Genomic DNA, 26757 nt, shown 5'->3' on the forward strand with positions numbered 1-26757 from the left:
CAATTGGAGTCATGAGAGTGGACAACATAATCTTATATGTGGTTGCCAGAACATGTAGAGAGGGAAGGAGGGGGAAAATCTTGTTGGGGTGAGAGAGAGAAGGTATTGCCACAAGTGGTTGGGATTGTGTTGATGATAAATTTGAAATCTTGCTTTGGACAGGTAGTTCTACTGGTCCTACTCATTTATCCATCACAGTCCACAATATCTTTATAGGTAGATCATTAAAAGGAAATTTCTTCAAGAAAACATTCTGATTTTAAAATGTTTCATGCTTTCAAATATAGGGCGCATGTGTTTGGAGAAAGTTTGTTGTAGCACTTCCGCGTTTGATGCGCAGAAGTACTACAATAAATAAAACTTCCTTTATGCTAAAACTTCCTACAAAATAATAAAGTTGGCTTCCGTTGAAATAGACAGAAGACGAACTTTTGGAAAGATTTTTTGAATAAGGATTATGATAAAAACCCGTCTGGCCCGTAAACTTGCCCTGCTTCTTCCCACTGCTCACTATTCTCAAAGCTGAACTAGGTACGGTTTTCCGTTTTTTTCTCTCTCTCTCCCCATGTTCTCTCCACTTTCTCTCTATCTCTCCTTCTTCCATAACTGAACCATGTATGCCCTTTCTCTATTCTCTCTCTTCATTTCTCCATCTCTCTCTTATGTTCTGTCTGCTCTCTCTCTCTCCCACTCTATGTCTCATGGACCTCCAATCTCTCCTTTTGGACCTCCAATCTCTCCTTTTGGTCTCTCATCTCTCTTTCCCATGCTCTCCCTGCTTTCTCTCTCCCTTCATCTTCACAGTTAGAGAAGATGAACACTAAATTTTTGGTAAGAAAAAGATTTTTTGAGTGAGTGCTTGAGTTTGCAAGTTGCTATAAGTCGATAATTCTTTTGATCTATGATGGTATTTTGGTGTAATATGCAATACACATTTAGATAGGGTGCACTATCTGTTCTCTTTCTATTCATGGTGGTGAAAATTTCAGAAAAAATTAAATATTAGATAGCTATATTATATTACACATATTTTATTTATAAGTATTTGTTTGATCGGTAAAATTACCATGAAATAAAAAGAAAGAAGAGTGCACCATGCTTTGAACGCTTTTTTAAGTTTGTTATTTATATATGGCATTAAACTAAGAAAAGGAAAAAGAAAAAAATTGAACATTACAATAGGGTTGCTACTACTCGTATTGTAGCTATAACGATAATTCTAAAGGATTTTGATGTTTGCTGATTCTTCTATTGTGCACACAAGATAATAATTGGTTCATCCTATATGTATTCTAAAGAGTATATTAATAAATTAGAAGAGGAATGTGGTCTTGTTTAATGTAATTATATGAAATCAATCTACTTGAGTTAATGTATAATTTGGATAGTAGTTCCTCAGGATACGACTTTGTACTTTGTGTCATCATAAATTTGATCTCTTTGGAAAAAATACCTATATTTTATTTCCTTCCTAAGATTGTTATTGCCAATCAACATGTTGTGTATCAAAGAGATCTTGTCCTCTCCTTAAAAAGCTCTTGGTGGATGTGTAATTTTGAAAGTCCTTTTTGTTTTACTTTATTTTCAAGGCTTGATATGTAATTCAAAGATTAGATGATATTGTTTCTGTAACTTCATGACGACTTAAAGATAATAGCATTTTTTAAGAAAAGAAAAGTGTCGAAGTTTGTCTTATTAGTAGCATTTAATGGATATGGTAGTATATCAGGCCTAAACTTGCATCAATTTGGGAAAGTTATGTGATCCCCAAGTATCATATTATACATGTATTTTTTTAGGTTAAATACTAAAATATTTGTCATTTCTGGACCAAAAATATTGAAGTACTAATTAAAATGACTCGATGAATATTTTTAATAGAAAAATAATTCTATGTATAAGTTTCCCTAAGTGAGGAAACACATGACGAATTAAAAAATCTTATGACGTTTGAATACACCTATATAATTTACCTAATTATTTAAATTTTACCCTATGTATGATACAAATGATAAGAACTAATGGGTTGGTGATATACGTGAGATATACACAAATGTAACATATATTTATTGACGCAGTATAAAATTTAAAATTTTGTAGCCATCACATTTCGATCTGCATCATTTCTCGTGTGACATGTATACACCAACTCTATTGGTGCTTGATATATAATATATTACATTTTTGAAATGAATGATGATTTTGGCAAAGAGCACCATCTAGACTTAAAAAGAGATATTGATAAAATGATATTCCTCTCCGCAGAGAAAAAGTTCCCCACCACCCCTTAACGATGAACAATAAGGGTAAAGAGAGGACATGCAATAACATTACATTAAACCACATCTACCATGCTATATATGATACACAATCCTATACTTTAGAGAAAGCATATAACAATATTGTTTATTGGCCGCAATTATCCCTATCTATTATAAAACCCATTGATGCCATTCAATGCTTGAGAATTTTTTTTTTGTAATATAGATAAATTACAAATGAAAAAATAAATAAATCAAACACCTAAATTATACCTATATTTACCATAAAATACATGATATTGTACCTACTCTTCCCATATCTATTAATTACAATATGTACATTTATCAACTTGGCAGACAATATATACTTTCCTTTCACACTCCCCCTAAAACTCAAGATGCTATAAGATAGAACAACTGGAGTTTGAACACCAAGTTGCAGAAACGAGCAATTGGATCTTCATAAGCATAGTGTGACCAGTAGAAGCAATGGTTGCCGTACTCAGATTGCTTGATCAACAAGTACAGATGAACAACATAATAGGGCAGGCTCAAGCAACGACATATCAACAAGCTACAACAGATAAAAACTTCAGATCTTCTCCAGAGACAAAAAAAAAGTCGAGTCAAATAGAATGGCACTTGGAAGAGCCAATAGAACTTGGTGCCTATCTGAGACCAATCTAGCAGCTCGTAGACAGACAAATATAATCAAAGAACAGACAACAGACTCGACACAATTTTGTGTGAGAAGAGAGATGTTTTGTTTGATTTACATAATATGAGAGAGAGAGAGAGAGAGAAGTTGTGTATGATGGGGCCAGTTGGCTTTATATTCTTTAAGCCATTATGAACAACATTTGCCACTTGAGGTGTAAGATTCCTCAGTTGACCACTGATAAATGTAACTGAGCTCACTAACAGTAGAGTTTAGAGAGAGAAAAAGGAGCATAGATAGAAAGAGAAAAATGAGGCAGCACATCCATAGATTTGAGGTCGAAAACAAGAGCACAAACCAACATGAAATTATCAAAACGAAAGCGAACAAACACAGATATAAGATAGCAACAAGCAAACAGAGAAATTTAAAACTATTTTTTTTTCTTCAAGGGTTTTCCTGTCTGGTTCAGGCTGTGTTCCTGGGACGGAGATCAGGGACAACTGGTATCAGAGCCAAATTCATCTTCGCCATGTCCATTCCTTATCTGAATCTAAAGCATGGTCACTTATCTTCTTAGGTAAGACAAGTCTATTCCTCACTCAAATGGTGCATCTTCTTTCTTCATCGACTATTTTTGTTCTTTTTGGGTCACTATCTCTACCGCTTTATCTTTTTGGGTCTTTCTCTTCCATTTGTATTGGAGTTTGACCAACAAAGCAAATCACACAATAAGGGTAAACATAATAATCAACCTCACCTTATCCTCTCTTCTCCTCGTCCTTTTTGGGAGGATGCACCAATCAAATTAATTGTGCCTCGCTTCCCACCCGACCCCTTCCATGTTCACTTCTTACAAAAAGACTTTTTTTACATATGCTTTTGCAGACCCTGACTTCGTCCTTTGAAGGGTGCTTGTAAGTAATTAGGCATCAATCTTGAGCTGTAGTCATGGTTTATCCACAATTTCTCAACTATATCACTCGTTTGAGGCGCATCGTCACGTCTATTGTTCATTGCATATACTCTCACTCATTCAATCGAGGCTCATTACAAATGAGTTCAGGAGCCATCCATTCTGGGTTGCCTTCAGTAGTTGATCGTGTATACCCATATATTGATGCTAAAGAGAGAGTTGCTGCCCTTGATATCACACTTGCAGCTGCTGTCTTCTGTTACTGTTGTCTGCTGTTGTTTCTCTCCTCTAATATCCATTGCCAATCTGATCTATGAGCCTGAAAGCTACTCTGCTATTTGCCCCTTTGAAAATAGCATTTGAAAAATGGCCATTCTACATTGAAAAACAGCTCTTTTGTCGCCCTGAACTCAACCAACATCCCTTCTACCGTCTTGATCTCCCTCAGCCCTTGCTCATATTTTTAAGTCAACCCTCTCAAACTAGACTTGGTCTTCAAAATGACCTTTGAAAACAACCGATCTGTCCCATCTAAAAAACCACATCTCTACCTATTTTTTTTTGCCTCTGGATCTTGATCTCAAGGTCTAGATCCATTTGAAATCTCACCCAGCTATTCTGATATGACACTATCATAAATCTTCTGAAACTCGACCTAAAACACCCCAAAAAAAAACTACTCTGAAATAGTTGAAACCTTCAAATATGAGAGCACCACTTTGCCTCTAAAAAAAAAATCTGTTAGGTCAGAAATGCTAAATAATAATAATAATAATAATTCTAACATACCCAAATATGAGATCACCCACCTCAGTCAACATTATGAACCTCCTATGAAATCTTTGAAATCTAATTTGAAACCCTGTCTATGTAAAACCATCTCTGGAAATCTGCCCCCTACCTTTGAAACCAGTTGTGGATCTCTGTCCCAAGGACACCACCTGAACCCGACATAAAAACCTCTGAAGAAAAAATAAATAAGTTAGACACCTAAACTATATCTAGATTAACTATAAAATACTAGATATTGTACCTACCCTTTCCATATATATTGATTGCAATATATACCTTCCATATTAACTTGGTAGACAATATACTTTCATTTCAAAATCATTACAAGCTATCAAATGTTGATAAGAACTTGTTTTTAGAATTTTGACCAGGTCAATGTCACATTTAGCCATCATATGTCAACATGTATCACAAATAAATTATTACATCTTAGGGCATAGTCGTAAGTGAAAATTATTGGAGCGCGAGATCAATCCAAGATCAGAAAAGAGATGCCGTGAGGCTGGTGATTGCAGAGCCTTGATTTTCTTACCCTTTTAAGAGATAGCAGATAAATTATGTGTTTACAGATGAAGTTCTGTATTCCTTTCTTTCTTGCTACTTTCTTCTTCTCTGGCTCCCCATTTTGTAGGGAGAAGAAGAGCTATCCGTTATATTTCTCAACGGATCTCTAAGAAAGGGTTGGACGTTGGTTCATGTGAACATTGAATGTGATAAACATAGGATTCCTCCCACAATTGTAGGCTTCCCAGTCCACAATTGTAGGTAAAGTCATGCGATGCCTTATGACCATGCGTGCTAACATCTCCCACTTGGCCATGACGGCCGAGCGTAATAATCAGTCACATGTATACTCCTACTTTTGAGTATAACCTTTAAAAAAATTTCTTGTCATGAGGTTTTTCTTACACGTTCACGGATATGCCTCTCATAACAAATGTCCATCATGAGGATTTTCATGCTAATGCGGATTTGTTACTCATGAAAACTGATTGACTTAAACATTTTTAAGTCCCTTAAGCTAGTGTGCTCAAACAGTAGTTTAATACTTAGACCCTTTGTTAATGGATCAACGATCACATTTGATGAGGGCAAGTAACTAACAGTTACTTCACATTTCTCAACTACATCTTGGATGTAGTGATATTGGACATCTATATGTCTTCTTTTGGAGTTATTTGCTCCACTTTGAATTAATTTAATTGCAGCTTGATTATCACGAAATATTTAGATTGGTTCGTCGATTATTTGTAACTGCAAGTTATCTATGAAGCTCTTTATCTAGCTAGCAAAAGTACAAGCAGTGCTTCATGCAATGTATTCTGCTTCCTATGTGTACCTAACTACACACCCTTGTTTCTTGTTAGACCAAGAAACAATTGTCCCTCCAAAGAGGAAAATATTTCCTAAGGTGAACTTACTATCGTCTTTATCCCCAGTAAAATCTGCATCTGAATATCCTATAACTTCAAGCGTATCTGATTGAAAGCACCATTTTAGATGTTTTTTTCCCTTAATGTATCTTAGAATTCTTTTTACTGCTTTCCAATAAGCTATGCCTGGATTACTTTGATATCTACTAACAAGTCCTACAGCATAACTCAAATCTGGTCTTGTACATCTTACTGCATATACCAAGCTATCAATAGCTTGTGCATAGGGAACATTAGGGTTTTCTTGTCCTTCTACTGAACAATCCTTTCTAGATAACTATACTCCATTTTCAACAGGAGTAGATAATGATTTGCAATTTTTCATTTGAAATATTTTAATAACAGAGTCAAGATATCACTCTTGGCTCAAGCACAACATATTTGATTTTCTATCTCTAGTAATTTTATGCCTAAGACATAAGATGCTTCTCCCATATCTTTCATCTCATACCGAGAAGAAAGCTATGACTTAGTTTTATCAATCACTTCTAAGTCATTTTCAGCTATCAGGATATCATTTACATATAATAAGAGTATTGTAAATTTACTCACACTCTTTAAGACATACACACAATTTTCCAATCTATTTATTTCATATCCTATATGTAGGATGACACCATGAAATGTTAAGTACCATTTGTATTGAAGATTGTTTTAAACCATATAAATACATATTTAATTTGTATACTTTATTTTCTTGACCTTTAATTATGAAGCCCTCAGGTTGCTTCATGTAGGTGGTTTCCTTTAGTTCACCATTCAAGAATGCAGTTTTTACATTCATTTGGTAAAGTTCTAGATCATAGTGTGCAACGATTGTCAAAATTATATAAACGTTGACTCCATTTTGGGTAAAACCTTTTGTTACTAACCTATCTTTAAATTTATCAATTGATCCATCATATTTTAATTTTTTTTTAAGTACCCATTTAGAACCTATAGGTTTCTTATTTGATGGTAAATCACATAAATCCCAAACTTTATTTTTCTCAGTAGAATCCAATTCCTCTTTCATAGCATTAAGCCATTCTTGAAATTCATGTGATTTCATAGCATCATTGATGTCTAAAGGGTCATGGATTTCATCTAGGTCAATAAGATTGTCTATCTCCTCACTCATACAGACATAGAAATCATCAAGGTATGATGGAGGAGCTCTAGACCTCTTTTGACCATTAACATTGGGTGTGTGGATACTTCAACATCATCATGTTGATCAGGGTTATCCATATCTATTGTAGGTAGTGGTTCTGAATCATTTAAGATATTAAGTGAATTATCATTATCCACTACATGTATGTTTTCTTCAATAAAATCTTTTAAGAACTCAGCATCTCTATTTTCAATGAGTCTCTTATCTTTAAAATAAAATTGATATCCTTTTGATCATTCGGGGTATCTTATAAAATTACAAATTAGAGTTTTGTTTTCTAACTTATTTCATGTGCAGTCGATCCCTACCTCTTTAAGTTGGATAAATCAGGTTTTCTACCTGTCCACAGTTCATAAGGGGTAGAATCTATTTCCTTAGTTGGAACCCTATTACAAATATACATGAATGTGTTTATTGCTTCCCCCCCAAAAGGTCTTGGGTAGATTAGCATGAGCCATCATGGATCTAATCATTTCTAAGAGGGTTCTATTACGTCTTTTAACTATTCCATTTTGTTGTGGCGTATAAGGCATAATAGTATATCTTTTAATACCACATTCTTAGCAATAAGCATTGAAAGCTTCGGTTGTGTATTCACCTCCCCTATCAGTTCTAAGAATTTGATGTTCTCACCCAATTGATTTTTTATTTTTTTTTCTATATTTTAAATTTTTCTAATGCTTCTAATTTATGGTAAATTAGATAAACGTATCCAAATCTAGAAATATTATCAAAAAAAGTGATGAAGCATGTTATCCTTCTATGAGTTTTAATATTGAGGGGCCCACAAATGTCTGAGTGGACCACATTCAATAACTCAATAGCTCTCTCCCCTTTATTGAATGACTTCCTAGTCATTTTTCTTGACAAACAGTGCTGACAGGTTGAAAATTCCACATTACTTAGATTTGGAATAAGATCCCCTTTTATTAACCTATTTCTTTTGTCTTTTTTTAAGTGGCTAAGCCTAAGATGCCAAATATATACATCAACGACTATTACACAATCAAATTTTATTATCAGCTTTTTTATTTACATGAAGAAGGAATAAGTTGTAGTCATCAACTAAATGTCCCCAAGCATAAATTTGTTCATGCTTTTCGATTGATACTTTCAATGATTGGAAGCGAACTTCAAAGCCCTTTTTTATAAGCAAGGGGACATATACAATATTTCGTCTCTTACAAAGGACAAAATATACATTAATTAATACAAGATCGATTGTCCCTACATACAACCTATAAGTTCATACACCTAATACATCAGAATAGGTGTTATTCCCCATGTAGATGTGTTTTTTCCCAGCTCTTATTTCTTTGAAGTCCTCAAATAGACTTTTTGAGGTTGCAATATGCCGATTAGTGCTTGAGTCTACCCACCATCCTTTGATGTGTGGTCTGCCATCAGGCACTCAAAAACTATACAAATAACTTCACGCCTTTTGCTTCTATTTCCACTATTCTTTGAGTTTTGCAGGTTTCTATTCTTTGGACAACTGTTTTTGAAGTGACAAGGCTGACCACATAAGAAGCAATTTGGTGGTCTTTTTTTAGTTTCTTGGTTGTAGGGCTTAGTTCATATGTTTTTTAACCTATTGTTCATCTTATTAAACTTCCCTTAAAATTTTTGGTTATTTGGCTTGGGTTGGCTAAAATTGGAAGGTCTTTAAGCAAGCAAGAGTTCACACTTTTTATCTATTTTCATATACTCTTGCTCTAAAGCTAGTTGCATAGGTATGTCCCCTAATGTAAGAGAATTTGCATTCAACCTAAGTGCAATTGTTACCATTCTTCATGAAGGTGGAAGACCATTTAAGATAGTAGAAACTTGCATACGCTCGGGGACTTCATTTTCAGCAATGGCTAAGTCCTTAGTCATAACGATAATCTTGTTATATTACCCTCTTTCATCTTAAATGAGTTATATTACTCTAATAGCAATTGGAGGTGTGTTTCAGAGGCTGAGTCATATTTAAGTTTTATTGCCTCTAACATTTTCTTAGATGTTTCATGATGCTTGAGAACCTTGATAAGATCATCTTGCATAAAAGTTAACACAAAAGTTTTTGTTGTGAGGTCATCTTTTAAAAAATTTTCTAACTTTTTCTTTTCTTCTTCAATCGGTTTATCATCAACTATTGGTGGATCATTTTTTAGTTCATATATGATTCTATCTTGGATGAGGAGATATTTCATCTTCCTCTTCCACATCCCAAAATTGTTTCTATTCAATTTTGTAACTTTAGAAAGTTCAGCCATTACAATTCTACTAACCATATGCTAATTTTTTGTGTAAGCTTCCTAATATTTTTTAAGTTCAAAAGAAACTAAATAAGGCACCAAAAAATTTAATATGTGGTCAATACTTGTATAGAAAGAGCTGCAAGTATTTCATAAACAATATCAGTTATTAATCAATACCTCAATATATATATATAAAATAGGCAAGGTCCCAATCAATAAGTAAGCACTACAATTATCAAAGATAATATAAAATTCCACTTTATTTTATTTATGTGGGGTGCAAGAGTAATATCAACAGTATAAATGAGAAATCTCAGCAGGAGTTTCACTAAATACATTCAAATGTCAATAAAGCATTAGCGTTTATATTAAAAGGAAAAAATTAATGCAACTAAAATTGAGCTTATGTCAAAGGGAGAAAAATATAAAAGTAAATAGATGGTAAAAAAAAAAAAAAAATCAATACTAGCCAAAATTGTCCACCAAAATAACCCAATAATATTTGGGTTTCCTTCTTTCGTTTTTTTGGATGGTGAGTAAAGCTAGTCTTACTTAGCCGAACAAGTGATGAAAACAAGTTGTAAACACAACCAGTAATCAAAATCAATTATAAGATTATCAAGTGCATACAATTTATGTAACTTTCATTTACAAATTTGATGACATCGCCAAATCTATAGGAGGATAAAGTTGAAATCTCAATGATTATATAAACAATAAATTATAATATAGTTCTTATATATTAGGGAAAAGTTTATATAGAGCCGATGCTCTAAACAATCAAATTCGAGCCTACCTCAAAAATTTCACTAGAAGAGATTGTTTTGATGCTCAAATATCCTCAAATTCATCATCTCGACATCAAGATGCATTGACATGAGAAAAAATGGATTTCAAGTTTTAGAAATAGTGTATTTTGTAATGCACTTTTGAACTGTCAATTTTCAAGATTTTCAAGTTTTCATAAATCTCCCAATCTACACTATTTTTGAAGCTTTAAACTTTATAAATAAAGATGAAAATACATTTTAAGACTATAAAAAAGATTTCAAGTTTTCTATATTTCTCAACACTATTTGAATGTAGGCTCTAATTTGATTGTTTACAACCTGAGCTCTATACAAACCGCACCCTATATTTATTAACGCCTGTATAAAACAAAAAGTTTGAAACCTTAGATGTTATATATTAACGCCTATATAAACAATAAAGGTCAAATCTCAGATGTTACAGAGCTTTGATACTTATCAATGAACATAACTGAAAAGTATATTGCCTATATAAAAACGAAATCAACGCCGTGTTTCAGCGGTGATGAACAAACAGATTCAAACTTTTAAATGGATAACAATAAATCAAAAACTATAAATCTTACTTATGCTCCCACATACGAAACCAGCAACATATTTCCTCAAATCAAATAAATCAACTTGATTTGCAGATAATTAATCAGAAAACAAAATTCAGAAGTCACAATGCTATGATTCTTCTCAGTCGACAAAACCCACAACTATTATTCTTGCCCAAAATCATGGAACACAGTTGAATTTTGAATCGAATAAAAAAAATTTAGGTCAAATTGCTTGAAGAAAATCTCTAGCATGAATGGTTGAAAAAAATATACCCGTGTGGGTGGATGGTAAATAACAGATGCTATACCATAAGTAAAAAAAATTTCAGGACTAAGATAAAACCTGGATAACTTTGATTCCAGTGTAAGTGAAAATTATTGGAGCGCGAGACCAATTCGAGATCAGAGAAAAGATGTCGTGAGGCTTGTGATTGCAGAGCCCGGATTTTCTTGCCCTTTTGAGGAGAGAAGAGAAGTTATGTGTTTACGGATGAAGCTTTGTATTCCTTTCTTTATTGCTACTTTCTTCCTCTTTGGCTTCCCCATTTTATAGGAAGAAGAAGAGCTATCTGTAATATTTCTCAACGGGTCTATGAGAAAACAAAGGTTCCTTGATCTCAGGGATATACATCCAACGTTCATATGAACGTTGGTTCATGTGAACGTTGGATGTGATAAACATACTATTCTTCCGACAATTGTATGTAAAGTCACACGAGGCCTTATGGCCATACGTGCTAACAATAGTTCATATGAGTCCACCAACTCATATGCAATGTGCATCCTCTCTCCATGATTTATTTTTTAGATGGATTTTGAAACCAATTTTAGAATATCTAACATGGGGATCATTAACATATAGAAAATAATTTTTTAAACAAAAGATATTTGTTGAAAAATAAAATTTGAAGGTCAATTTTATTCTTTTGGTGGGAACATTATTATTTTTACACGAACACAATACACTTTTCCAATATTTGAAAGTGCTAATACGTTGAGTTTGGGCTGAGCGGTTTACGCCCAGCCTGAACTCATCGTCCAACAGGCCTTAGCTGCCCTGTGTAAGGGCTGGCTCGAGACCGGCTAAGAGCCGTACTCATGTTTTATATTGGGAAAATTACATAAACCTCCCAAAATGGACTTTCTAATCAATTTACCCCTCACCTAACTCTTATTAGCAACTTTTTCTCCAAAACCATGTTTCTTAGCAAATACTCCAAACTCAGAAAAAAAAAAGAGAAAAAAAGACTAAAATACCTCTCTCTTACCTCACATATTGACCATGGAGGTCCAGCACTTCACTATGGCAGTCCGACACTTTATCATGGCGGTTTGAAGTTTGGAAGAGGCGGCCCGACATTTATTTTTGAATTAATGAGCGGTCCGGTATTTGTGAGCTATGGTAAGGCAAATAGAAAATTGTGTCTAAAATAGGTGGCTTGGTAGTGTACAGTTCCGATCAGGTAGAATAGGTCCAGCAATAGGGTAAAGTATGAGGCTTTATGCAATTTTCCCTTTCTATTTTGCTTTTGAAAACCCCTCGGGCTGAGATGCGCTTAAATTCAGGTCATCAGGCGCCGCTTCGGCTGCTATGTGATTTCCGAATAAAAGAGAACCCAGTTTCTCACCGATGCTTTTAGTAAACCACCCTTCTTATTTCTACACTTCTTTCTAGTCCATTCCAAGAAACTTGTCTCGCAAAACTAGCTTCTTAAGAAAACGGTGACAGATCCATGTCATCTACTTGTAAATATGGCGTAAGGATTACGATTTACGAGTGGGGGGAGCTGTGGTCGTTAGAGAGAGACGAACGTGGGCGTCCTCTCTCTCTCCTTGCGTTTCTCTCTCATCAATTCTACCCGCCCTTCCTCCTGCTTTCTCTGTCTAATACCAATCTTTCGCTCTCTACTGCCTCTCTCCCTCTCTCTCTCTACACAAGAGCTAAGAAGAAGGCGGACGAATCCAGTTTCCGATTCAGTGTGGTGCGCCCACAATTCTCGCCCCACTCCTGCCTCCGCTCCAACCGCCACGCTCGCTCCCTATTTAAACCCCATTCTCTCTCTCTCTCTCTCTCTCTCTCTCTCCCTCTCTCTGTCTCTGTCTCTGTCTCTGTCTGTCTCTGTCTCTCTCTAAATCTACACTTTGAAATCTCATCATTTGCAGGCTTATATGTCATTTCATTCCTGATCTTATTTATCTGAAAATCCCTAACTTTCTCACTCTCAGATTATTTGGGGCCAAAATTGAAGGGCATCTGCGCGTTTTGGCCCTGATCATACCCAAAAACCCTAACTTTATCTCGCTACTCAATTGTAACGGGTTCCAAGCTTGCTGCATATTTTTCCACTGGTGAGTTTGTTATCATTTTCTATCTGTAATTCGATCTATGCAATAATGAGGGTTTTCTATTAGTATTGGTGATGAAAAATGGAATCTTTCTCCCTCTCCCTCTATTCCTGTTCTCTATCTCTTTCAAATTGTTTGCAGATCGTGTCTTTGAGTTTTGTTGGTAATGAATCTGTGGGGTTGTGATTGTTTTGCTTATCGATTTGATGGTTTCCATTATTAGTTTCTGATTTTTATTGGGGATTTTGCTCCTTGCATCTTAGGAGGGACCATTTTGGTTATTTTTGGATGCATGCGTTTGATTTTGGTCCCTTTTTTGTTGCTCAATGGGCCTACGCCATGTTTTAGCTTTTCTTTTGTGGTGTCACATGGTTCCTGTTTTGCCAAGCTTTTTGAAAGTTTCTCGTGAATAAGGGTTGGAATCATTTGCACTCTTCCTCAATACTATTTTATTTCATTTTTCTCATTACTTTATCGGTTTTGAAAATATCTTACATTGGTTGGCAGTTGCTGAGATTCATCTGCTTGCATGGAAACTAATTTTTGACTTAAAAGGCCAACTACTTGCTGTTCGATTATTTTATGGTATTGCTTCTTGCCTTCCTTTACTTGTGGTCTATATCAAGACAATAATCTACCATGTGGGCACATGGTGCTTAGCTTTTTGGTTATGGTGGATCTGTTATATTGTTTCTTTCATTTGTCCCCTTCAGGTTGTTGATAAACTTTTTATGTCAGTATAGTAGTCATGCATAATCCTCTGAGCATTTTCCATTGAATATGATCCTTTGAGCATTTGCCATCGGATGTTTGGGAAGGTAAGGCTTAAAGTCATTTGGGAGGTTTTTGTTCATGTTGATTTATTCAGGAGTTCATTCGCTCTTTCCTTATTTAAGTGGTTATTTCCGTTGTGTACTACATCATTAGATATCATGGAAAGAGCCTGGAACATGTTCAACCCTGGTGTAAAAAGTTTGGGATATGAAGGCTATTGAGTTGGTATTTCAGCATTGCCAAATGATGGGCATCACATATATATGTATCTATTGATCGATTCTTCACTTATTTGAATCTCTATAAAAATGGTTGTGGCATTCTTTTGATGATTCGTTTGGCTACTTTTGATTAGGAACATCTTGTTTGGTACAATGTTTTATTTTCTTTATTATTTGTTAACAGTCTTGAATTTAAGTGGAAGGGTACATCAAGTTATAGAAGGGGTGGAAGGGTTGTCAGTCACATAAAGAGTTCAACAAAAGTGTAATAACCCGAAAAGAAAAAGTGAGAATAACAGGTCCTTGGAGGGGAGGAGGGGGAATGGAGGTTCCGATCGAAAGAAAGTCCTTCTGCATGAGGAAATCTCTCTCACAAAGAACTTTCCTAAGCACTTGGGAATGGGAGATCAACACCCTGGCCATATCCTGAAAATCTCCCATGGGCTTTTCACTGACTTGACTACTGGGTTCGTTTAATTTTGATACGTGAAGCTGCAATATACTAAGTTTAATGCTTATGATTTGTCAATTAGTTTTTGCATTTTGAGGAAGCAAGCTTAGATTATACATTCCCTGATCTCTGCTTTTTTCTCTTATCTGATAGGGGTGCTTTGAATTGTGATCAGTTAACTTGATTGTGAGAATGGCTCTTTTTGCATCTTGAGGATCTATTGTGATTTCCTTTATTGCATAGTGAAATACATTAGTCTATGTTCTGGTGTAGCTGAGGGTGGTTAGCCGTACGGTTATTGTGCTTCTACTTTTGGGCTAATTGGTCTATCGGATGTACTTAATGGAGAGATTTTGATCATAGGGATGGTACAATTATGATTTAAAATGTTAGTTAACAGTTTGCAACCAACAAGTTTGGAGATCTTTTTTTGGGGAGGTAGAGTTTGGGTCCATTCAATCCAGTGATGCGCTCATTTTGTCCACAGGTACTGAAACGACGAAAATAAACATGTGCAGGATGGGATATGTGGAATAGTTGTCATATTTCAAATTTTGAGAATATCAAACCTTGTTTCCCAACCTTTGGGGTGTGCCTTTCCTATATTTTTCTCCTGTAAATGGAAGGAAGGTCGAACGCTTACTTTGATGTCAATATCCTTTTATATTGGTTAATCATCTTAAAATTTGGGTTTCCTTGATTATTATATCATGAAATGCTAGAGAGCCATGGGTTGCCCCATGGTCCCAGAGCACAAATAATTCACAATTGTTTAGCATCCAATCTTCCCTGGTGTCTGTTCCCATAAAAGAGAAACCCGCCCTTTCCACTGTTCTTCTCATCTAGCAATAAGTTGGGTTAGCTAATTCTTTAAATTGTTCTGATACTATCTTGATGTTCTTTAAATTGTTCTGATACTATCTTGATGTTGACACACATGTAATAATCTCAGGACATTTGTTTTACACAGCTCAACATGCCTAAATTTGTTATCCATAGCTTTGTCCAAATATACCATTGCTTGAAAGTTGGCTGCCTGAATGCCTGGGCAGCCTGTCTAGGCAGGCGAGGGCCTTAGGCACATTGCTTAGGGCCATTGGCAGCCTACTTGTGTGGAGGGGTCCCTAGGTGCCTGCTTAGGCAGGTGTTTTACCCTGCCGTGGCCTTTCTTCTTCTTCTTCTTGTAAGCAAACACTTGGACTTGTGCTCTTGTCACGGGACACTTGGAGGACACAATCTCTCTCTCTACATCTTCTTCTTCTCGTCGTTGAACACTTGGACTTATGCTTTTTGTCATGGAATACTTGGATGCCGCTCTCTCTCTCTCTACATCTTCATCTAGCACTCTCATCATCCGACACATGGATGTCTCTCTCTCTCTCTCTCTCTCTCTCTCTCCACATATAGATAGATATCCCCACCCCAAGCACCCCATATATATTAATATACAATTCTCCCCCTCCTTGTGCCTTGTTATCTACGGTGCGCCTCAATCATGAGTATCAATGATTTTTTAGTATCTATAATCATAGTTGATGTAATTTTCAGAAAGACATTTTTTGGTATGGCATGTTTTAGTCTTTTCTCCTTTGGACAATCATGGAGTATTAAAACATGTCAATCCTTTAGTTGCTGCCACAATCCATTGAGATTTAGTTGTTTGTCGTAATGATTAGTGAAAAAAAGTTTCTCTGAAAAAATTTTATATCTATCAAAAAAATATTAGAAATAATTGTAATATTGTGATCTATGTTATACATGCTCATGCAGATGAGTTTAAAATGAACAATTTTTTTGTCTGGTTCTAGTTCAACCAATGGGACCAGATTGTCAGGTCCGGTTTTTAGGACATTGAGTTTATCTCAAGATTCTTCTTTTATGTAGTTTGACAATTCTTGAATGACTAGCATGGCCAAGAGCTTTGAAGATGACCCCTAAACCTGAACATGCAAAGCTTTTGAAGGGGAGCGAAGTAGGCTTTGGCATTTGAATGTCTTGGGTCCAGATTAGACTTTCACCTTAGGGGATATGTGTTTTTCACACCTTTGTGAGTTTCTAGAATAGGTGGTGCTTAATATTAAGGAATCTGATTTTGTACCTTGAGGGGTTTTGGTACCATATGTTTGTTGTGTAGCCAAAGGGCCAAAAGGGCAGTGTGTGTGTGTGTGAGAGAGAGAGAGAGAGAGGAGGGGGCGGGAAATGACTTGGTGGGCGTGTTTCCAGCAATGGTCCTTGGGGTGGGGAGGGGTGGATCGACATTCTCTATCGTTGTTTGGTTTCTGTTATGTCAATATAATCAATGATAACAAAAAAAAATGGAATATCAAAAGCCGTGATGCCACAGTCCTTGGGATTGGCTGTCATATTCATGTCTGATACCATGGAAATACATAAAATTACAAAAGACACATTTCCTTCCTATTTCCTTTGTTGTAAACAGGCATCATATAATGATGATTATAGAAGGAATGAGTTGATTTGAATAGGAAATGATAGATTTGTGATGGAAAAAGTTCTCCACGACACTTTGGATTATTAAGAGTTCATGGAGGTCCTTGTGTGCTGGTCGACATTTTGTACAAATCATGTAACCGTTAGAAATTCAAACTGCACTTGTGAAATCAGGTGCATATGGAAAGTCTTCAACTGCAGGTTTGAAGAAAGCTGTTGAAAACTTTTGGTTTTGTTCCTGTTCTTTGAACATCCTGGGTCTATAATCCTGCAATGGGTATTTTGAAGTTTTTGTTTTCTGTTAAAATTTCATTTAACAAGTTTGGTGTAAATTCTCGATGTTGTTTTTTTAGTCTTCATTCTCTTCATTTTGGAATCTTCTGATCTGTTTGGCAGTGAGATTTTTCAAATTTTGTAATTGGCCATGTTGCATTTTACAAAAAACACTAAATATGACAAAGGAAATGCAAGTAATCACTATTGTTTTAAAAGAAAAGGTGACAATATATTACCATTATAGCATAGTTACAAAAACTCCTCATGAGAAATGAGGTATTATGGCAGCCCACAAACTGGGTGCTGTGCTGTCAAAAAATCATATGAGAATTTTGTTATTGAGAAATTTGGAGTTCTATCAGAAAGAAAAAGATGTCCCTGAAAATGTTCTTGTAGATGGAGCTCCAAGAATTGCATAGCTTCTGTCAATATCCATTTGAAGGGTTGTTGCTTCTCTAAGTGAAATTATAGAAGGTTTGGTGAGAGAACTCTTTGATCACTGGGCATCGTGGTCGAGGGAAACAAAATTAAAGCCTCTTTTGTAGTGTATATATTTTAATTTCAGTTTTCATTTTGATAGCTGACAATGAATAATGAACTACTAATGAAAGCAGATACAAGGTATTTATGATGAATGATGATGATGGATAGATGATGGTTATCAAGAAAAGAGGAAAAAGGTATATGATTGATATTGTAGCATATTTTTAATAATTTCTGCTACATTGGTCTCGGCCTTTACCTTTATAAAATAATGCTAATAACTATCATAAAGAATTATCGCAATGCTATTTATGATGAAATTGGTGTTGTGATTGGGGAAATCATATGAATCAATGGGAATCATAGAAAAATTGAATGTGTATAATAATTTTACTTTTATTGTTTTCTCTTCTAACTTCCATTTGTTCCTAAGTTTCATTGATTTAATGAAAACTCGCATTTCAAATTTTGATTGATAATTATTGTGGAGCACTTCAATTCTCATGTAATTTTTTGTACTCTGAAGCTAATATCAATACCCTTGATGCGCTGTAGCACTCTTTTATACTATCCTTTACTCTATTGTTAATATAAATGATCCAGATACTTGTATTTGCACCCATTTTAGCAAGTCATGGTATGTTCTCTACTTTCTTAATATGTAACATAAATGTCAATCTTAATATAGCTTACCATCTCGAAAAATTTTTTTCCCATGTTTCAACTTCCTACATCAAATGTGATTTGGTTCAACAAACTCTTATACATTTTCATTATCATCGCCATCATCAACATTCGAGCATTATCCCAACTATTTGGGCTTTGCTATACGAATCTTGTTCTGCCGCTTCACTCTATCAAGGGTCATACCCTCAATGAGACTATAAATCATCACATCTTTTCCCACTACTTCCATCCAGGTCCTTCGAGGCCCTCCTCTTGCCCTTTTAGAGCCTTCCACTAGGACTAATCAGCCCTCCTAATGTTGTTTTATGTTGACGCTGCACATGACCAAGTTTACATTTCCACATTTTATGACCTTATTGGAGTTACCCCTAAGTTTCCTTTCTATCATTATTGTATTGCCACTCATCTATCTCAACATCCTCATCTAAGCTACACTCATTTTATAGATATATTATTTTTTGACCGCCCAACATTCTGTCCCATAAAGCGTGGCTGATCATACAACCATTCCATTGAACTTCCCCTTTAGTTTCATTGATAGGCGATGATAACATAAGACTTCAGAAGCACATCTCCACTTTTATCCACCCACCTTGAATTCTATAAGCAACATCCTCCTCAATCTTTCCTTTCTCATGGATTATCAAGCTAATATTTAAAAAATAATCTTTTTAAGGTACTTTTTGGCTGTTGATCTTGATTAATTCCTCGTTTCTGCTCCTATTATTATTGAACTTGCATTCCATATATTCTACCTTAGTCAAGCTAATTTTGAAACCTTTAGATTCTAAAGAATCCCATGAAGTTCTAACTTTGCGTTTGTGCCATCTCTAGTCTCATCAACCAAAAATATGTCATCTGTAAATAACACACAACACGAGACCTCATCCTGTGGAATGCTAGTTAAGTCGTCCATAACCAAACCAAAGAGTCATGGGTTCAATGCAGACCCCATATGTAGGCCTACTGTCATTGAGAACTCACTTCTCTTTACTAGTTGTCCTCACATTAGTTAGTGCTTCTTTGTACATAGCCATGACCATGTCAATATATCCTCTTGAGACTCCTTTCTTTATTGGCACCCTCCAAATTCCCTCTAGGTACCCTATACTATGCTTTCTCAAAATTAATAAAGACCATGTAGCGGTCTTTTCTCTTCTCCCCAAACCTCTTGATCAATTACTTAAATAGGAAAGTATCCTCAATGGTTGACCTGCCTGACATAAATCAGAATTGATTTTTTGTTACACTTGTTTCACATTTTAGTTGGTACTCAAATCATTCTCCCACTGTTTCATAGTGTGGCTCATAAGTTTGATCCTTCAATAGTTCATAAAACTTTGTATGTCTCCTTTGTTCTTGGAAATAGGTACCACAATACTTTTCTTTCATTCTTTAGGCATTTTTTTTGTTCTCAAAATCTTATTTAACAACTTGGTCAACTGGAATATGCCTCCCATGAACTTCCAAACCTCTATTGGCATATACCATATGGTCTTAAGGCCCTTTCTATCTTCATCTTTCTCAAAGCTTCTTTCACTCAGGTATCCTAATCGTATGAAAGTGTTTCGACCTCATTCATGTCAGTGGTTCCTCTTAACGAAGAGCTCTTAGAGTGGTCGTCTTTTAACAATTTTGGAAAATAAATTTTCCCTTGTCATTGACCTCGTCATCCTTCACCAACACCCTCTGATCCTCACCCTTAGTGTATTAAACATGATCTAGGATCGACACTTCCTCTCTCTTATTTTTTGCTAGTTTGAAGTTGTCTTTTCACGTTCTATTGTCTCCAATTTATAGATCATCGTATGCCTTACGTCTATCTTTTTTAGCGTTCCTTCTGCATTCTTCTAAATTTTGATCTTTCTTTTCCTTTGCCAAGTTTTGTAACATAATCATTTCTCACTAGTAACCTTTTGAGCCTTATCATTCGCCACCAAGTTTCCTTATCTGAAAGTCTTTTCCCTCGAGATTCTCCTAATACTTCTTTTGCCACTTTCTTAATACAACCAGCCATCTCATTCCACATAGCATAAATTTCGTCCTTAGAATTCCCTTTTCTTTCTTTCATCAATTTATTTCTAAATAAGTCTATTTTTTCTCTTTTTAAGTTCTACCACCTAGTTATTGGACAACTATTAATGTCACTCCTTCTCTTTCATCTCTAAATCCAAACATCCATAACTATGAGCACAACACTCAGGCATGGTATTACTTACCTTACAATCTTTACATGATGATCGTTATGCCTTCTTAACTTGAAAAAAGACTATATGGCTTTTTGATGGTCCACTTTTGTAAGTTATTAAATGTTCATCTCGCTTTTGATGGTCCACTTTTGTAAGTTATTAAATGTTCATCTCTGTATTACTAATTTTAGATCATAAGCTACGAAAATATCAAGAATGGCATCACCCACATATCATTTCTTTTCCCAAGTCCATATCGTCCATGTACCTTTTAATATATTCTATCTTTTCCTACATGACCATTTAACTCCCTTCCTAAAAATGTCCTCTCTCCATTTGGTATTCCTTAGACTACTCCATCGATGTCCTTTCAGAATTGTCTTATAATTTTATCCTCTATTCCTACCTTTGGTGCATAAGCACTAATTATATTAATTATTTCATCTCCTAACGCCTATTAATTAATAAGAGCCTATCACTTACTCTCTTAACATCTACTATTGTATCCTTTAAATCTTTGTCTACCATTATACTTATGTAATCTCTATTATTATCCTTTCCTATATATAGAAGTTTATCCATGAATATTTTTAGCTTTTGCCCCATTCCATTTAGTGTCCTGTAAACAAACTATGTTAACTCTCCTCCTTATCGTTTTATCCACTAGCTAATCTTATTTGATAGAGTTCCTACATTCCATGTGTCCAGATGAATCTTATTCTCTTGGTCTAGTTTTTTATCTGCGCTCGTCTAAAATGGCATGGGGAACCCTAAGCTACCCGCAACTGGACATCATTGCGGCATATCTCTTATAGGGAATGCCCTAGCTAACCTTGCTCATTTCTCACTCCACCTGGGTGCCGGAACAATTCGTGGCTTACAGGAAATGCCTTGGTATGAGCATATAATGTTGGATCAGGATTCATGATGGGGATGTGGCCAAAGTTTTTGCTGGCTGCTGACCTAACACACAACCCTCCTTTTTGATCCGGGCTTGGAACCGGCAATGACGGAGTTACAGAGTCTTATATTGGTAAAATAATAAATACATAATCACAATAGGCCTCATATTTAATGAATTCCCAGAACTTTGTGCACCCTTTGATGAGCCTGTAACTCATTGCAGTGCATATATAGGGTAACAAAAGTGTGCTACTCTTCATATTGATTTTGTCATAGTGGCTGGTGGATGCAGAAAAAGTAAAGCAGCTTTGGGGAGAGGTCATGATGTCAGTATCTACGGAAAAATGATGGCAGTCCTAGGATAGGGCTCTGATGGAAATATGTCAAGTGAATTAATAGAAGTTGGCAGTGGATGAATTATATGTTATTTCGTGTTGCTTGTGTATGTCCATCTTTCAGGGTTTTATGTTTTGGCTGGTTTTCTCTTCCAAGAAAATCCTTTACCTGAAATATTGCACCATAACATTGTTGTTTTTATGAGATTGTCCTTAAAGGGCTGTCATAATAATCATGGATTTTGGTCTTTTGGATTGTGATGAACTTATTCATATGATTCACTGTGTTCCACATTAAATATCTCAATATGAACTGCACGGTCGCTTTGTAGGATGATCTTGCATAATATTCTTATTACTGAGAGTGGATATTTTCTGTCAAAAAAAAAAAAAAGGGGCAGGGATCAGTTTTTATAGATGCCCCTTACCTCGCTCTGGTGTGATCTACTTTTAAGCATTCCCTCATACTTTTAAGCATCAACCATCTTGTGTCATATGATACATTCACAGAACACAAGTACTATTGGTCTTGTATCTGTAAATGAAATTGTGCTTTGTTCAGTTTTCTGAATCTCACTAGTAAGCATTTTTGAATAACAAAGAGGGCATCTGAATGCATTGAAGAATCTTTCTCACTACTGGTCTTGTATCCGTAAATGAAACTGTGCTTTGTTCATTCTGAATCTCACTAGTAAGCATTTTTGAATAACAAAGAGGGCATCTGAATGCATTGAAGAATCTTTCTGTCTCTTAACTCTCACCGGCACTCTGGGGCATTTATGCTTTTCTATTTTACATTCCAAGGAATCCACCTGTGGAATTTTGGATCCCTGGCTAGTTGCTTAGGAAGCAAGGCAACGTACCATCTGTCTGGGTAAACTATCATTTCCATGTCCTGGTATTTTCGGCGGTTAAAATGAGTTGCAAGTGAAGATGACCTTGCTCCCATTTTTTATTTTCTGAGCTGTAAAGGTATTTCATTTTTTTTTTGGCAGTTTGGCGCTTTTATATAGATTCTATACTGGTCTGGTAGTTTGGCGCTTTTATTTTTTGATGGTTCATTTGACGGCTAAAGGAAGGCAAGCATACTGATGCCCTCTGGGCAACTACACATTGATAGGAACCTACGTACTAGTCCAATTTCTGTAATTTGGGGATAGAACTTTGTAAAAAAAAGAGAATTGTTGTTCTATTGTTGATAAAGTCACTGGCTGCATGAGAAAATAAGAAGAAAGTTTTTGGTATCCCAAGAATATGGGTGTTTGCAAGCAGCACAATTGAGTGCATAGTTACTCATTGCTTATACCTGCCTCTGTCTCTACTTCTCATGCAGAATATGCTAGAACCAATCAAGCTGCACTTAAACAACTGCAATGTAGATTCTTCACGGCTTCATCTGTCCTCTTTAAATGTATGTTATTATATTCAGTTCGATAGATAGCATTGCATGACAATTTAGAGCACATGCAGCAAGTCCCAGATTTCAGTATATAACATTAGATCTTGGGTTTGGGTGGTTTTGGATGGGAAATAGGCATAATGTTGGATGGAAAGTTCACCATGTTAATTAGAAGTTCAACTACAATAAGTTTCTGCTTTTGCACCATCATCATGCACGTGCAAGTAGAGCAAGGAATTTATGGGTTCGTCATCTCTGCCAGACTGTTGGCTTAGCTATCAATTAAGCTACAATTCATTCAATGTTGGAAATCCTTTCCCTAGAAGCTTGTTCACAGAGAATAAATCCGTTGTGCTTCCTGTGAGGACGTGTATCTTAGTCTGGGCATGCATATGAAACATCTTTTCTTGCCCAGTTCAAAGTAACCTGTTGGCAGCCTCAAGAGTATCTTAATCAAACCACCTTCTTATGAACGGCCAAGTAAATGGCAGAGGGGCTCTATGTTTTTTTTTTTGTCCTCTTGATCATTAGAATGTTCTACTCTGGACAGTGTTGAATGTGTCTTTTTTATAGAGTATCTTAATCAAACCATCGTTTATACTTTTCTTTGTCCTCCTTTCAGCTTCACAATGCAGCGTTTTTTGCTAGAATGTGTTTCTGTAGTGTGTGCATGTTTTTTTGTGTGTTTCTTAGAGAGAGAGAGAGAGTCCCCTGTGTGACTTGCTTGGACTGATATTAAACTTCCACGTTTCTTGATAACTGCGGTAGGTTCCAATTGAAAAAGATGGCAAAGAGCAGGAGCCGCCGCAAATCTGCTTCCAGACGCTGCATGCTGCACCCACGCCCCTCAAAATTCACACGCCATTGGAACCTAGACAACACGGCCCACAGCACAAGCAACAAGAAAATCCCGAAATCAACTGCCACTGAACCCTCATTGAAGAAAGACTGGGAAGACGCAACATGCTCTGTGTGTATGGAATACCCTCACAATGCAGTCCTCCTCCTTTGCTCCTCCCACGACAAGGGCTGCCGCCCCTTCATGTGTGGGACCAGCCGCCGCTTCTCCAACTGCCTCGACCAATTCAAGAAGGCCCATGCCAAAGCCCGTGACCTCCAGGCCCCTCCCAGCCTTGCCCAAGTGGGGTCCATCACTCCCTCAGATAGTGAGGATGCATCCTTAGAGGGCGATGACGAGGGTCCCGTAGAGAGGTGGGAGGTGGGGGAGCTGGTGTGCCCCCTCTGTCGGGGCCAGGTCAAGGGTTGGACTGTGGTGGAGCCTGCTCGGGCCTACTTAAACCTGAAGCATAGGGGGTGCATGGAGGAGGGGTGTGGGTTCACAGGAACATACAGAGACCTGAGGAGGCATGTGGAGTTGGAGCACCCATGCTCCCGCCCTTGCCAGGTGGATCCGGAGCGGCAGCGTGACTGGAGGCGGTTTGAGCGAGAGAGGGACCGTGAGGATGTCATGAGTACCATCCGTTCCACAATGCCCGGGGCAGTGGTCTTGGGTGATTACGTCATCGAGGGTGGGGAGCCTTCGGCAGCTGAGGATGGCAACTGGCTAGATGTCCTACTCCTTTTTCAGGCGTTGGGTCCAGCTGCCGAGGGAGCCATGGGGGGTGGGAGGAACTTGTCGTCGAGATTGAGGAGGCTTGCGATGGGTCGACACCGAGGAGGGATTGTTGGGATGGGCTCCACATCGGGGTTGGGGGAGTGGGGGGAGGGGTCAGATAGTGACGACTTTGCAGCAGGGCCTTTCCAGAGGAGACGACGTAGAACGAGGCGGAGGGCGTTGAGGGACATGCATTGATGTGTGATGTGGGTATTGGATGTGGTGGGCCGTGGTGAGGCCCTATTGCAGGTATGATGTGGACGCTGTATATGTGATGTGCATAGACATTGTGCATAAACATGATCCCATGGTCCTTTTCCCTGTCTTTGAGGTAGGATAGGAGTGTTTTTATTTCCTGCTCTTTCCGTTGTGAAATTGTTGCTCTCTCTCTCTCTCTCTCTCTCTCTCTCTAATCTCTCTTGCTCATCATTTGTAGGCAATCGGCCTACATTAAATCCTGGGGCTTTGTGATTATTTGGCCGTTATAAATATACTTGCTTTTTGGGTTTGTATGGGTAGGCTTGCTTGGATTGGCTGGTGGCCAGTGCTGCCCCCTGAACCACATAACCAAGAATTGGAGAGAGAAATGGTCGTAACATTCTCTCAACAGTTGAATTATTGACGTCTCAGTTGGAAACTAGTGACCGTAATTCGATCAATTTATTAGTCCAGTTCCGATATTGTTCACTTTCTTGAAATGCCAATGATGAATCAGAGCTTTGCTTCTCATGCGTCCCCTAGGAAAATGCCACCACAGAACTCTGGTTTTGTTTTTTTTTCTCTATGTTTTTCTTGCATCGTTTTGTGGTTCTTTGTTTTATATCTTGCATTGGTCGGTAAACTTGAGGTCGTTTTCTTTTGAGATTACTTACTTTTGATACAAGGAGATCACAATTATTTACAACCATTCGATGTGAAATCTGATAGTTTGGGTAAGTCACAAAGTTTAAGAAATTTTTTTTTGAAGTTTGAGCTTGATCAATGGAATAAATGCAGCAATCTAATTTCACATCCAATGGTCAAGATTAATTGTGACCATTTTGTACCAAAAGTAAATGATTTTATTGTCTATTTTTCTTTTATGATAAATGTATGTCAAAGTACAGTACGCAAACGTCAAACTTTACTATGCACAAGCAATGCGAGGGCCTATTTACCCCTTTTTATTAGGGTTGAGAGAGAGTTTGTGCAATAATTGTCTATCTAAAAATTTGTAGGTACTCTCTTTTAAATTTGATACAGTTTTTTTTTAAAATTTTAATATACTCTTTAAAATTTAAAATTTGAGATAGTATTTCTCTTAAAATTTATTGATATAGTTTGTCGTTAAAAATTTGTATGTACCAAATATGTGTAATGCAGCGTTTTAAAAAACGTCGAGTCGAACCGGATTCGCTCGGTTCGACTCGGAATTCGCGAAAAGGGATCGGATCGGTTGAAAAATCGGAAATCGTTCGGTTCTAGAGAGAACCGGACGATTCCGCACCATGACTCGCCGATTCACTGTACGGAATCGGCGAGTCCGAACAGTGAATCGGCGAGTCCGTACGGTTTTTTTTTTTTTTTTTTGTAATCCATGATAGATTTTTTTGTAATACTTGATCGATTTTTTTGTAATCCATGATCGAATTGTTTTTGTTTTTTTGTAATCCATGATCGAATTTTTTGGTTTTTTGTAACCCATAATAGAATTTTTTGTAATCCATGATCGAAATGTTTGTTTTCTGTTCTTGTAATCCATGATCGCTTTTTTTGTTTTTTTTTTTTTTTTTTGTAACCCATGATAGAATTTTTTGTAATCCATGATCGAATGTTTTGTA

At 36.5% G+C, this 26757-nt stretch overlaps 1 protein-coding gene across 17 annotated transcripts; it reads left to right on the forward strand.

Moving 5' to 3' along the window:
* The first annotated feature begins 472 nt into the window (after positions 1-472).
* Positions 473-25664, forward strand: LOC18423184 (uncharacterized). Of its 17 annotated transcripts, none has more exons than XM_088863694.1 (6): positions 12934-13156; positions 13661-13738; positions 13867-13971; positions 14333-14615; positions 17941-18006; positions 24091-25664. In XM_088863694.1, exons 5-6 carry the CDS (start codon positions 17978-17980, stop codon positions 25133-25135), a joined length of 1074 nt encoding a protein of 357 aa, XP_088719820.1. In that variant the 5' UTR covers positions 12934-13156; positions 13661-13738; positions 13867-13971; positions 14333-14615; positions 17941-17977; the 3' UTR covers positions 25136-25664. The 17 variants fall into 17 exon arrangements, with proteins under 17 accessions (XP_088719829.1, XP_088719821.1, XP_088719825.1 ...); XM_088863700.1 differs by lacking the exon at positions 14333-14615 and adding an exon at positions 23257-23334; XM_088863695.1 differs by lacking the exon at positions 14333-14615 and having other exon boundaries at positions 12587-13156.
* Positions 25665-26757: the final 1093 nt, after the last annotated feature.

This window comes from Amborella trichopoda, chromosome 4 (genome assembly GCF_054954075.1).
Source record: "Amborella trichopoda isolate Santa Cruz 75 chromosome 4, AtrichopodaSantaCruz75HAP2 v2.0, whole genome shotgun sequence".
NCBI lineage: Eukaryota > Viridiplantae > Streptophyta > Magnoliopsida > Amborellales > Amborellaceae > Amborella > Amborella trichopoda.

Coding starts and splice junctions, on each gene's coding strand:
- LOC18423184 (XM_020672502.2), top strand. CDS start 14,548: ATGGGAGATCAACACCCTGGCCATATCCTGAAAATCTCCCATGGGCTT. Junction 14,616..24,090: donor TTCACTGACTTGACTACTGG/GTTCGTTTAATT, acceptor TAACTGCGGTAG/GTTCCAATTGAAAAAGATGG.